Below are 12,986 nucleotides of genomic sequence, written 5' to 3' on the forward strand. Positions count from 1 at the left end.
AAGTGTAACAGCTCTCTCTCTCTCTCTCTCTCCCTCCGAGCCCCGAACGAGTGCTCTAAAACTGTCACTCACAACCTGCCAAAAATCCACCTTGTGCACACTGCAACAACATCCACACACTTGTGTTCTTTGACTGTTTTGTGTGCACTTCTACTGAGTGTGTGTGTGTGTGTGTGTGTGGGCTACAGTTTGGAGTTACCGATGTATGAAGCTTCATCGTATCCACTGACAGGCCGTGTCAAAACGTTGCTAGAAAGCAGCTGTTATTTTTATGAAATGTCTCTTTATTGTTGTATAGTTACATCACCAGGCATCTTATTAGCATCAAGCTAAGATATATAAGTTGACCTCAGACATTTAAAAAGGCAAATTTATCTCCAGCAACAACTTCATTAATTATCCAAAGAGTATGATGCCTCATATAAATCAACCACCCTCTATGGGTCATTAGTGAGATTCAGATGATCACACTGGAGAGTGTACATGTTCGAATCCTTTGTTATACGCACGTGGATGAAGCTTGAATTTGTGTTTCTGTGTGTGCAGGTAAAGGATGTGATGAAGGATGTGATGGCGGGCCTAAAGCAGACCAACAGTGAGAAGATTCTGCTGAGTTGGGTTCGTCAGAACACGCGGCAGTATCCTCAGGTAGGTTCTGAGCTCTACACCCAGTCCACAGGTTCTCCTCCTCTGCACTCTCACCTCTATTTTCAGGAAAGAACAATAATTCACTGAATAACTGGCAGTGACATTTGTCTGCCTTTCTTTTTTTGTGGTATTTATTGGATTACACACATTTCCCTTTTCTTGTCTACTCTGTCTGTGTGACAGGATATCACTAAACTCTTTATTACCAGATTTCATGAAGCCTAATGGATAGATAGGCTTTGGTCCAGTAGATAATGGAGACGGCTCAGGTGTTTCTCCAGATCTGGGATTAGTGCCATCATATTATTAGTGAGTGTGAAACTAAGAGACTTTCTCCTAAAAATACATTTTCAGGTTGAAAGAAAAATCCAACATTTTCTTTCTTCTAAATCAGAGCATATTCTCCTCTACTGCACACCTTGAAACCGGGATGCAGATTAATATATTACATTTAAAATCCATTTTGAGCCCCAGCATTCTGTCACTGTATTTCTATATCAATTTTAGAGGTAAAATAGGTCTTCAATCCAGTGAGTACTTATCAAAATTGTCCCCAGTGTTGGGATCAGAGTGTTTCTATGGTGGCTGTCACACTGCATTCACCGGTTGGCCCTTTAATATCCATTATCTCTGTCCTCAGGTCAACGTGGTTAACTTCTCCAGCAGCTGGAATGATGGATTGGCCTTCAATGCCCTCATCCACAGCCACAGGTATAGTACAGCAACTTGTGTGTGTGTGTGTGTGTGTGTGTGTGTGTGTGTGTGTGTGTGTGTGTGTGTGTGTGTGTGTGTGTGTGTGTGTGTGTGTGTGTGTGTGTGTGTGTGTGTGTGTGTGTGTGTGTGTGTGTGTGTGTGTGTGTGTGTGTGTGTGTGTTCATACAGAGAGACAAGGGAAGATAATAAAATAATAGACAGACAAATAGTGGGAAGTCAATGAGGTGCAGAGGGAGAAACCATTGGATTAATAAGATACCTAAATTATGATCTTGTTCACAAATTGTATGAGATATACTTGGAGGTGTAAAATGATCCCATTTAACTGAGCTCTTAGAAAAAGGACGAAGAGAGACGGGGCCACAGAGGCAGACAGTGGCAGCTCCATTAAGCCTGACATAGTTTTCATTTAAACCTAATCAGCTGTACACTGGACGTCAATGAGTTGGACTGTTAGTGTTGCTGCTTGTAACGCATGGAGGAATCTCAATTGTATTTGTCAGTGTTGTTTTTGCCATGATTAAAATGTCCCATGAACCTATTTGTTCAGAGAAAGATTTTTGTAATTATCCCTCATATATATTGACAAACCTCTGCGTGTAGTGTGATGTAGCAGAGGGTTGTATTTACGTGGCTGAGACTAAACAAGCAGAGGGAGGATCTTTGTAAATAGTCCCAGACACCCAGTCTACATAGAACGCATTTGGGAACGTCCTGAAATGAGAATGAAAGTGAGGATGTCCTGAGCTCATCCACGAGGTCAAGGTCAGGTGTCAGTGAAACCAGATGTGTGGTGATGGATGGGTGCTGTCAAACCCACCACTGTGCACTTTGTTAAACCAACCAGCAAATAGCCCAGTGTCAGTGAGTCAGAGCAGCCAGTTAAACAGTAAATAGTTGAATTCTGATTGTTTTACATCTGTTACTGTGTCAATTGTCTTTTAACCACATGTTGAAAATCTTAAAAACTATTATTTAACAATTTAACAACAGGCCAATTGTGGGTAGTGTGTTCCTAAGTTATTATGAAATGATTTGTCTATGAACCACCCCCCCACCCTCTGGTCGCTAGTGGCTGTCTGACCTGCAGTTCATGGATAAAAAATGAACGTCCAGATGAATAAATGGATGAATGGCTCTTCAGAGTTGATACATAACGTCCATCTGACTCGGTGGATAACCAGGAGTTTGGCTCTCAGGCCTCATATAATTATGAATTAAATAATGGCTCGGTAGCATCTGGTAGCAGGCGCCTTGCGGCAGCAGAGATCACAGACACCAAGGGCACGGCCCTGCACATCGTTTGCCCTGTTGCTCCTGTAGTAAAGGAACATTTGGCAAATTTAAAATCAAATCACATACAAGGTGAACTTGCTCTTCTGCATCATAAGGGTCCACTTCCATTGTTCACTGAGGAAATGAATGGCGGACTGGGTTGAGTGCGTTCAGCTCACGGCAGATGAGCGGCTGCTGACTGACCGTAACCTAAGTCCAGAAATAAACTTAGCTGCATCAGCTGCAGTGAGACAATTACACTGTGTTTCACTTTTTTGCGAAACTTTAACTATGTGCAATATAATAAAATGCATTAAACATTTTTATTATTAAAATGTCAGCCCAGTTTACTGAGGGGACTGCAACATGTGATAAAGCATTTCCACTGAGGCTCTGAGAAGACGACCAACCAGGGACATGATCCGGCTAATTCTTGGTATTTCTCTTCATCTGGCTAAATTAAAATGCAGGTTCAGTATGATCAGCGTTTTGTTTCTCTTCTAGACCTGAGCTTTTTGATTGGAGCTCGGTGGAGAAGAAGACGTCAGCGATCGACAGACTGGAACACGCCTTCAGTAAGGCGGAACAACACCTGGGCATAGACAGACTGCTGGACCCTGAGGGTAAGAGACACACACACACACAGACACACAGTCGCACACATGCACACTAAAACACTGCTTATTTCAGAAAACACTAGTGAAGATGAAGCTCCCATCGTGTTTCCCGCCTTCTAATCATGACCCATGATGTGATCGGGTGCCATAAGGAAAACTTACGGATGCACAGGTGACAGATCGGCAATAAAAACACTTTACTTGCCTGAGTAGTTACAGTAGACGCCTCCTAACAAGTACATTCACAGATGCATCCATAACTGCCAGGGCTGACGCTGACCTCAGACCAGTTTATAGGCTCTTAATCAAAACTGTCAAGGCAAGAGGATAAAGTGAGTAAAGATGACCGGGGTCAAAGTTTACTGCAACATTGTCTCTGTGTGACAAATGGGGGTGTTGTTGTTTTTGTGCGAACAACCAGCAGATCCAGATTTACTGCACTCGTCAGAAAGAGGTCGATAAAGATAAAGTTGGGTGGGAGTAAGAGACAGGGCTGCTTAATAATGGTTTATCTAACTTCTCTTAGACTTAATACAGGAAGTGAACATTTGTCTATACCCTCACCCTCAGTTATCGTTATTCAAAAATGAATAAAACGATTGTGAAAAGGATTCATTTAATTTTCCGAGGAGGATGTTGAAGTAAAAAGAACAAAATCAGGATTTAAGATTAAATTTAAAAGATGAGATTGACTCAGCAAACCTTTCTTCCTCAGGCAGGGCGTTCTACTGGCTCAGGGTCTTCCAGGTTTAGACTGAGCCGGAAATAGGATCCAGGTCCGTGGAGTAACAGATTAATGGGTTAAAGGCTTATCAGGCACCGAAACACAGACAGAAGGTTATAATACAGGATGCTACTGCTCTGGAAGTAATTATGGCAGTAACCCTTTTATCTCTCTCATGCCAATCAGGAGATAAACAGAAACACCAGATGACCTTGTATTTTTTTTGCCAGAGCCCTTTATGTTGTCAGTGCAGCTCTACAGTATTCTCTCGTTCTTCAACAAACGAGGCTAAACTCGGACTGAACATGACCAGAGGTGGAGAAAACAGATGCTTCCACACATGCACTTTAGTTTGGACATTTCACAGATATTTTCCAAAAGCGTTGTATATGAGAACGCAAATAAAACTTAAGCAAAAAGGTGCTTTCTGCAGCAGGATTGAAAAGTTACGTCCTGAAAACGTCTCAGGTGTGATGTGTTCATGCCCTTGAGTTCTGAGTCAAATCCCTGCAGCTGAGTTCTGGTACAAACTCCAGTTCAACAATAGTTGGTTGAGACAAGTAGAAAGTTTGTCAGAATAAACAAGGAGTGAGGATGAACATTGGAAATGTGAGCGAGTGATTTAAATTCAGATCATCCCGCAGCATATTGCTCAATAACACATCTGCCCAGATGAGTTCCTCCACAACAGCACTCACATTTTACACCTTCATCACCTTAGATATGAATCAAACAGACTGTGTCCTCTATAAATTAAAAAAAAAACCTTGTGGAGCTGACCCCAAACCTGGTTGATACATATGGTTTAATTAATTTAACATTCACACATGTGCTTTCTTAAAGCATTAGAATGAGGATCTGATGGTTTAATTTCTTCCCTCACCTGTTTTTCTCTGTGTGTCTCCACCTTTTGTTTATCCCGTCTTTGTCTGCGTCTCTCTAATTCCTTTTCCACTCTCCTTGTTCGTCTCGGCATTGTTTCCCTTTGCTCTCAAGGCTTTGTTCACTTCTGCAGCCCGGAGTCAAAGCTCTCACGCAGCTGCAGAGTTTCAACTCACTTCTTGATTTGTTTTTCTCGGGAGTCACATATAGAGCTCCTGCACAAACACAGCAAACTGTGGAATATTGGTTTGACAAGTTTCTCTCCACCAAACAGTCTGTCTCTGAAGTTACATCTGATCTGAGGGGGGGATGTAGCATCAAGGACAAGTCATGAATGGAATAATCTGATGTGTGTTTGGTACAAGAATAAGATTTTATCAGATAAATATCAGCAAATACCAAATAAAACAGTTTTTAGAGAGTAATTTTAGAAAATATTGAATCCAAGCTACGCAGTGTATGTTTAGATGTAATCACCGTGCACATAGACAAACAGACGCAAGCAGATAACCTTGAAGCAACATGGGAGAAAAAACAGCAAACACATATGTGCTCATTCATTCAGATGCTGTACACACTGACACGCCTGAACACACACATACAATCCACTCGAACACACACAGGAAAGCTCCGTTACACACACGGACATCCATCGTTAGTGTGCACACGTAGCAGAGCTGTGGTGAAATGATAAAAATGGAGATTAGACAGAAGAAGCGAGTGATCAGAAGCAGTTAGGGAGGCGTGTGCACATCGACACCCTCCTGCAGATGGTGCCTGTGTTTATGGAGCTGTTTGTCCTCCTCACACAAACAATAACAGCCTGAGATCTCTCTCTGATGCTCATAAGTCACCGTTCCACAGCCCAAATATAGGACTATTACTCTGTGTGTTTATTTCTCTCAGGCTCACATCAGCTCTCACACACACACAGTCGTGTTCCTGGTGCACGGCCAACGCACATCTTGTGTGTTTTGTTTCTTTTTGCTGCCATTTGTTACTCTTGAAGTCATGAGCTACCCTCGCTCCACACAGACCCACAACCAGCAGTTTATTAACAGGGTTTTCTCCTCCCCTCCCTCGCTCCCAGACGCTTCTCCCTCGGCTTAAACCTAAACTTCCTCCTTATCTTCTTTCTCTCTGCGTCTCAGGCTCTTACGAAGCTCATTCATCTGCTGCGATCCGTCTGTGCTAGTTTTGCCCAGGCCCCAGGCTCTTGGCCACCCGTCTCGAAATCGCCCTTCATCTCGTCTACCTGTTGGACGAGTTTGCTTGGACTCGGTTTAGCTGTGAGCTTCCTGGCAGACAGGCTGACTGACACACAGCGATGCTATGGGAAATTAAAAAAGCAGTACAGACCGAGGCCTCCAGTCGTGAGTGGACACTGAGACAAATGACTGTCTGCTCCATCCCCCTGCAGGCTGCGGGTTACCTGAGAATCAGCCATGCTCTTATCCCCACATGGATACACACATGTCAAATGTTTAACTTGCCGAAGTTTCTGAGCTCAAAATGCAATTTCAAACTTAACATGTTCTCATTTGTTGTTTTGCAAAGCCACCAGCCCCAAAGCCAAAGATATTCAGTTTAATATCACAAGGAACAAAAATCAGCTCCCATCTATTTAAGATTGGTGCTTTCCGACGGAATCAAACTCCCAGTTACCTCGGATCCCACCAGCCTTTACACCACAGGCCACTGGTAACCGCTATCCACCCAGAATAATGATGATTGTAGCTCAAATAGAGGAAGTGCTGAGCAACCTGACGCGATTAATGCAGCAGGTTCAAAGTGGTCGATTCTCCAGACTTGATAATCAGACTTTCCCACAGATTCTGTCTTTTTCTCTGCTGCTGAATCAGAGGTGAATCATCACCAGCAGCTCAGATACCAGTTGAATGAGTCATCAGTGGCTTACAAAACTTTCTGCCCCTGTAGTTTCTGTGGGTGCCATGGTCACATTAAAGTCCACCCATCATGAACTGATGCAATTGCCAGTCTCCAGTGGCTCATCTGCAGCCAAATCCCATGGAGAACCACTTGCTGTGTGGAAGTACCTCCATGGTTTAACCTGAGCATTACCTTCCCTCCTGCTGTGTCTCAGCATCATCTGTATTGCTTGAGAAGTGAGTGGGTATCGTTGACTCACTGCAGTTATGGGCCAAGACGGACTGTTGATGAAGTTCCTGGACGATGTAAACATTGACTTTGTGCTCCTCAGATGTGGCGGTGCCCCGACCGGACAAGAAGAGCGTCCTCATGTACGTGACCTCGCTCTTCCAGGTGTGTCCCCAAAGCGTTTCAATGGAGGCCATCAAGGAGGTGGAGACTCTGCCGAGAGCCGGGCCGGCGGCCAGCATCAGCCGGACGACAGCAGAGGAGCACTACCAGATCCAGACCCAGCAGCGCTTCTCTCAGCAGGTTAGACACACAGCTGACGCTTCTTATCACTGTTCATTATGGGTTTTAAGATCTATATCACAGTCTGTGAGAACTGAGAACTTCCTTCCTGCTTTCATTTCCTGACTTTTCAACTCCCCACTGAGATGCAGCGGCTCCACTGATCTCTGCTCACAAGCCAAACCTTGTGCAGTGACTGGAGCTATATTTGTAGTTATGCTGAAATGTCGGATGTAGGAAAAAGACACTAATGTCTGAATTATGAATATTGTTTTCAGCATTTTTACAAATTTTATCGAGTTATACCCACAGAAATATTTCCTGTGTTCTTCGATGGTAAAAGCAAAAACACATTACCACGCAGCTTACCTGAAATACTGACGAGAACAAGATGCCATTCATTTTTCATGGGTCTTTGCTTTGCATGTACAATAATTTACTATCAACTTTGACATTTCATTGCTCTGCTCTTGAGAATGGACCCACACTCAAATAAATATTCAAGTACACTTAGTAGTATTACTTATTTACTTCAATCCCCTTATCTCCTGCCAACCTGCTCCTTTATCAAGATATCAAGTGAACAGGACACACTCACTGCTGAAGTATTTTTGAAAAGATGAAGAGATGATCCCTGCTTCAAAATGTCCTTGGAGTTGTCTTAAATCAGGACTGTGCAGCAGCAGCACAAAGAATATAATGAATCTGAGGAGTTCGGCAGAGATTTTTAAATCTTTGAGGGAAAAGGAAAGGTCGGGGAACAGTGGAGCTGTGAAGACACTTAGATCTCACATTTCTAAAAGCAGCCAAAAGATTCCTCTTGTTCTGTTAAATAAGAGGAAGTCAAGTGGTTAAAAAGACGAAGAGTTAATTATACTCAGGATAAAGTTTGACAGCACACTTACTTCATATTGTGACAGCAAACTGAGAAGAGGTTTCCTGGAGAATCCAGCTGTGATGAGATTATCACGACCATTTCAATTACCAGTTAGGATTAAGAGGAGAAATATCACAAATTGATGGTAGGATTAGGCAGACAATCTGGCACAGAAAGGCTAAAGATAGATGATTTGACTAAAGACAATATCCCTACAGCTTTACTGCTCCTGAAATTGCATTTGACAAAAAGGGGCCGTTTAAGGTCAGACCTTCTTGGCTGTTTGACAGCTCCTCCCTCTGGTTTGCAGTGAAGAAGCCAGCAGAAGCTCAGAGCTCGTTTTTAGTCGTTGTGATTTCATTTCCTCGATGGTAGCGAGTCATGTTAACCCAGCTTTGAGGAAATAAAAGCACTTTCAAGCCTGGAAACATTAAAGTGGGCTGTATTACTCCCTCCATTCACAAGCAATAAGAGACGTAATGAACATCTACTTGTTTATTCCTCAAATATAAGAAATATAGAATAAAACATCGGGTCAGTCCTCTTGGACAAGGTTGAAAAGTTAGTCTATGTTCATTTTTCAAACCTATGCTGCACAGTCTAATAATTATAATAGAAATATCAAGGCTCATAAAGAGCACTTTATATAAAGTATTAGCTTTGAATAGGTACTCTGCACCAGCAAGTGGATATAATGATGTAGAAGTATGTGTTTTTAATTGGTGCATTACTAAGTCTGCTCTGTCTGTGTTATCAAACCTAAGATTGGCAGGCGGCGAGCGTCTTCTGGCACGACAAGCGAACCAGAGTAGCACTGAAGCAATTACCCTTTTAAGATCCTGTGCGCACTGAGCAGAGCGGTTTATGTTCCCAAACCTTATTTTGAAATGAAACTTGAATTCAGCATCCATCTAATGGCCATCCATCTGTCCGTTCATCCACTTATCTATCCATTTCGTAGCCACACACTCATCCTAGAGTCTCGGCTCAGAGGCAGCCCTCGGAGCAGATGTTCTTTTCCTCGCTCACTTCCTCCTGCCTGTTCCGAGGGATCCCCAGACTCCTGCCAGGCCCTCGGCTGCTTCCAGTGAAAAGGAGCCGCCCACATATCTCCTTCTTTGCGTCAGTAGCTGGAATTAGTGAGTGTCAGAATGAAAATTGACAGCTGAATTGAGACAGAAGCTCGGAATTAATGTGCCGTTAAAATGGACCAAATCTAAAGTCACAAATTCGATCCGCCAGCTCTGACCTTTGGAGCTGAGTTAAACAGAGGTCAGTGTAATGCTGTCTCGCCAAAGTAGGATGGAGTGCACTTCCTGGAGTAATGGCTGGTAATATTATTATCTCACTCTGTTTAATGGCCACTTCAGCCTCCCTCCTTCATCAGCTCTCTGTCTGAAAATGGAGAGAGACTGCAGGAATTTCACTGCTGGGAATCGGACGGAGAAGTGCAGCGGAAAGATGTAAATTTAATTGAAAAGATAAAGAGGGAAGGAGGGAAGGAAGCAGGGGAGTGTGAAGATAAAGAAGTACAGAACAGAAGTGAAGAGTGACATGGAGCAGACAAATGAGACGTGCGAGGGAGAAGTCAGAGAAACCGAGTTCCTGACAACAGCTATTATCTGGCTCCCGCCTCATCTGTCATCAGCAGCGGCACCGTCACCACCTCCTTACATCAACACCGCACCCCCGACCCACCGCAAAGGAGGAGAGGAGAGACGTACACATTACTAAATCCAAACTTTGAGACCATCGTTCAAGACCAGTCAAAGTTAATCTGTGACATTCTGAGATGTCCTGACTCACCTGGTGTTCGGAGCAGGTGGAAGTAATGTGCACGTGAGTTTGTTTGCCAGAAACCATTTGATCCAGTCGCCTCTGGCTGTCGGCTCTGTATCCAATCGACCTTGAAAGAGAGAGAGGGGAGTAGAGCGAGGGGTGAAACAGAAGACAGAGACTCAAACAGTGACGGCTGAAGGGAGATAGAAGGCGTCTGTGACGGGCAGATTAACTGGAGTTCAGCTTGTTGCTGCAGAAAGAAGGAAGCGTGTCAAACAGGCGAGAGCTCAGCTGTTTGAAACTTACACAATTTGACGGCTGCGTGGGTCAAAAGGTTAGGTGGGCGGGGCTTGTGGCACTGAGGCTTAACTCCAACTATAGAAGACGTTTTACATTAACTCAAAATTTAAATCCAATCATTGTCCTTTAGCCTATTTCAGATATAAATAGAAATATTTGGCTTTTACTTACCAGTCACAACTTTAGGAAGAAAAGCTATTTTTTGTTATTATTAAAAATACTGTTAGGGTCTCAGGTTCTACTTTCTGAAACATGTATTGATTGATTTTGCATCACGCCATTACACAGGATCATGAAAGCATTATTTCACTATATACCTTTTCAAATGGAGTTAGCTCACTATACATCACATGTAACAGGATTATACACACTTTTTTTTCCATTTCTCGGAACAGACACGTAAAGCTGCTATTGATTTTGTTTGCTAACACCCCCCATGAATTTTCAGTGCCTTTTAAAATCCTTGAGCTAAAGGGTTAGGCTGTTATCTGATGTGCCTGCTCGACCAGCTGCAGCCTTGCCTCTCCTAATAAAACTTTTATGAATATATATACAATAGATGTATTTTATACTGGTTATACTCTATAATTTTTCACAAATAAAATGGAAAGTAATAGTTCCATTGCTGTACAACCAACAGTTAACCTCTTCCAAGAGGCTTGATCTACTCGTGTGTGTATGCCACACACTAAATGACTCATTAGTGGAAGGATTCACTTAGGGATCCTTTGAATTTTTCATCATGCATGGGAGACATGTGAGGTGAATGCAGATTATTAATGGGATATAAATTATGTATCGGACATTGCGGTGTGAGAGTGATCAAGTGTGCAGCACATCTGCACTTGAGTGGAATATTTTCCCCTTGTACTTTCTAAAAGCTGCTAAAACAGCTGCACCCGACCCCAGGCCAAAGGGAAAGCAAACTGGATTTGTGAGCCATATTGAGGGAAACAATAGATTTTGAGAAGAGTCTCCTAACATCTCCCAACCAAAACTTCTCTCTGTTATAAAACAATTTAAAAACCGAGTTTTAAAAAGGTCTGAAAATGTTCTGCATTTTGGTTATGATTAATGTTCTGAGGTCTAATGAAACTAAGTCAACTAAAAAAAGAAACCACTAAGTTGTTTGCTGGCCGTTAATTGTCAGCTGCTGATAAAGTGCTGAGGACGGCAGCTCCACAGATCTGCTGCTGGTTTGGAATGAATGTGGTGGGAACCAGGATGATGATGTCATTGTTCCATAGTAAGAGAGAAGTGCAGTGTGTCAGGGATGCTGATGGGGGGAGGGGGGGGGGGGGGTGGCGTACGAGCTGGATCCACAACAGCATCCGCTTTGACTCTGTGCTGTGACTGTCTGTTTCTCATTGTGTCCACACACACACACACATCGGCTCTCCCTGTCCCTGTCTCCGTCTCATGTCTGCATTATCTACAGCTGGGTTTCCATCCAAAGTTCAACAGCCATCATTTCTTTTTCAGTTTTACACTCAGGTCTCTTTCCCAGCAGACAACGCACATAACCGAGTACATTTACTCAGGTGCTGCACCGAAGTACAACTTTAGATACTTCATTCGTTAGTACTAACTTAACTAAACTTACACTTCTACTCCAGTGCATTAACCAGAAATATACTGCCTATTATGAAAAACACTGAGTTAAACTTAATGCCCTCATTCCTTTTAAGTTATTTATTTGAGTCACATGTTGAACCCTAAAAACAAACGACAAAGAATACCTCAGGGAACTCACAAGTATTTGATAAATAGATTATTTCAGGAAATGATTCAGTCCAAGTATAATGACTCCTTGAACTAGGGCTTTTGTTAAGTCACTCTCACACTATGTAACAGGCTCAGTGCATTTTCTAACTACTTGCACAATATTCAATTTTGACATTCTATTTTCCTCATGAAATGTCTATTCTGACCCTCAGGTGACTGAAATGCACCTAATCTGTATTCAATTCTTTTTTTCCCCTGCTGTTTTCAAAGTTCACCTAAAATGAGCTTGACATTTGGATGGAAACAGAGCTCATGTGTGATTATTTATGTTTCTTTTTTCTCCTCTTTCTGCTTCTCTCTCTCGCCTCTCATTCACTTGCTTGTTGTGCACTCCGCTCTCTTTTTCTGGCCTTCTTCATTTTCCTGCCTCTGTATAATTTGGCTGTTGGTTTGTTTTTTCGCGCTGTGTTTTGCATTCTTTTGCTTCTATTTTTCTTTCTTCATCTCTTTTTCTGGCCCGTGTCCCACCCCTCCTGCTTCACCCTCTGTCCGTCTCTATCTCTCTGTCCCTCTCTCTCAGATCACAGTGAGTGTGGCTCATGGGCGAGTGCGGAGTCCCTCCCCTCAGCCTCGCTATAAAAGCTATGCCTACACCCAGGCTGCCTATGTCAAGTCGCCCGAGCAAAAGAGGAGGCGTTTTACTGATCAGGTCCGTGTCTTGCTAACACTCCATGGCAAACGTCCACCTGTCTTTGCATGTTCTGGCTGCACACGTGTTGTTTTGGCTGCTCTTGTCTGTCACTGACTAAAAATGTCCATCATAAGTCTATGAGTGATCGTGCATCTTCCATCAGAGGGTAAACTTCCAACAGGATGGGTTCATTTAGTTGGTGTCAGAAAAGTGATATTTGATTGGATATGAAACTGTGGGACTTGCTAAGCTGGACATTTTTGGATATATGTGCCCTCCAGCCACTTGGTGTTTTAATATAATTCATAGTTTGAAATGTACTTTTTTATTGTTATTGTTTTAACAATTCATGAG

General features: G+C 42.9%; 1 protein-coding gene across 1 annotated transcript in view; it reads left to right on the forward strand.

Moving 5' to 3' along the window:
- dmd (dystrophin) overlaps window positions 1-12,986 on the forward strand; it is a 118,000-nt gene that overhangs the window by 12,521 nt on the left and 92,493 nt on the right. The window contains exons 5-9 of the mRNA XM_053417228.1: window positions 547-648; window positions 1,289-1,359; window positions 3,142-3,260; window positions 7,082-7,281; window positions 12,522-12,650. Coding sequence (XP_053273203.1) covers window positions 559-648; window positions 1,289-1,359; window positions 3,142-3,260; window positions 7,082-7,281; window positions 12,522-12,650 — 609 coding nt within the window. The 5' untranslated portion in view covers window positions 547-558. The remainder of the gene's footprint in view (window positions 1-546; window positions 649-1,288; window positions 1,360-3,141; window positions 3,261-7,081; window positions 7,282-12,521; window positions 12,651-12,986) is intronic.

Source organism: Pleuronectes platessa, chromosome 24 (assembly GCF_947347685.1).
Source record: "Pleuronectes platessa chromosome 24, fPlePla1.1, whole genome shotgun sequence".
Taxonomy (NCBI): domain Eukaryota; kingdom Metazoa; phylum Chordata; class Actinopteri; order Pleuronectiformes; family Pleuronectidae; genus Pleuronectes; species Pleuronectes platessa.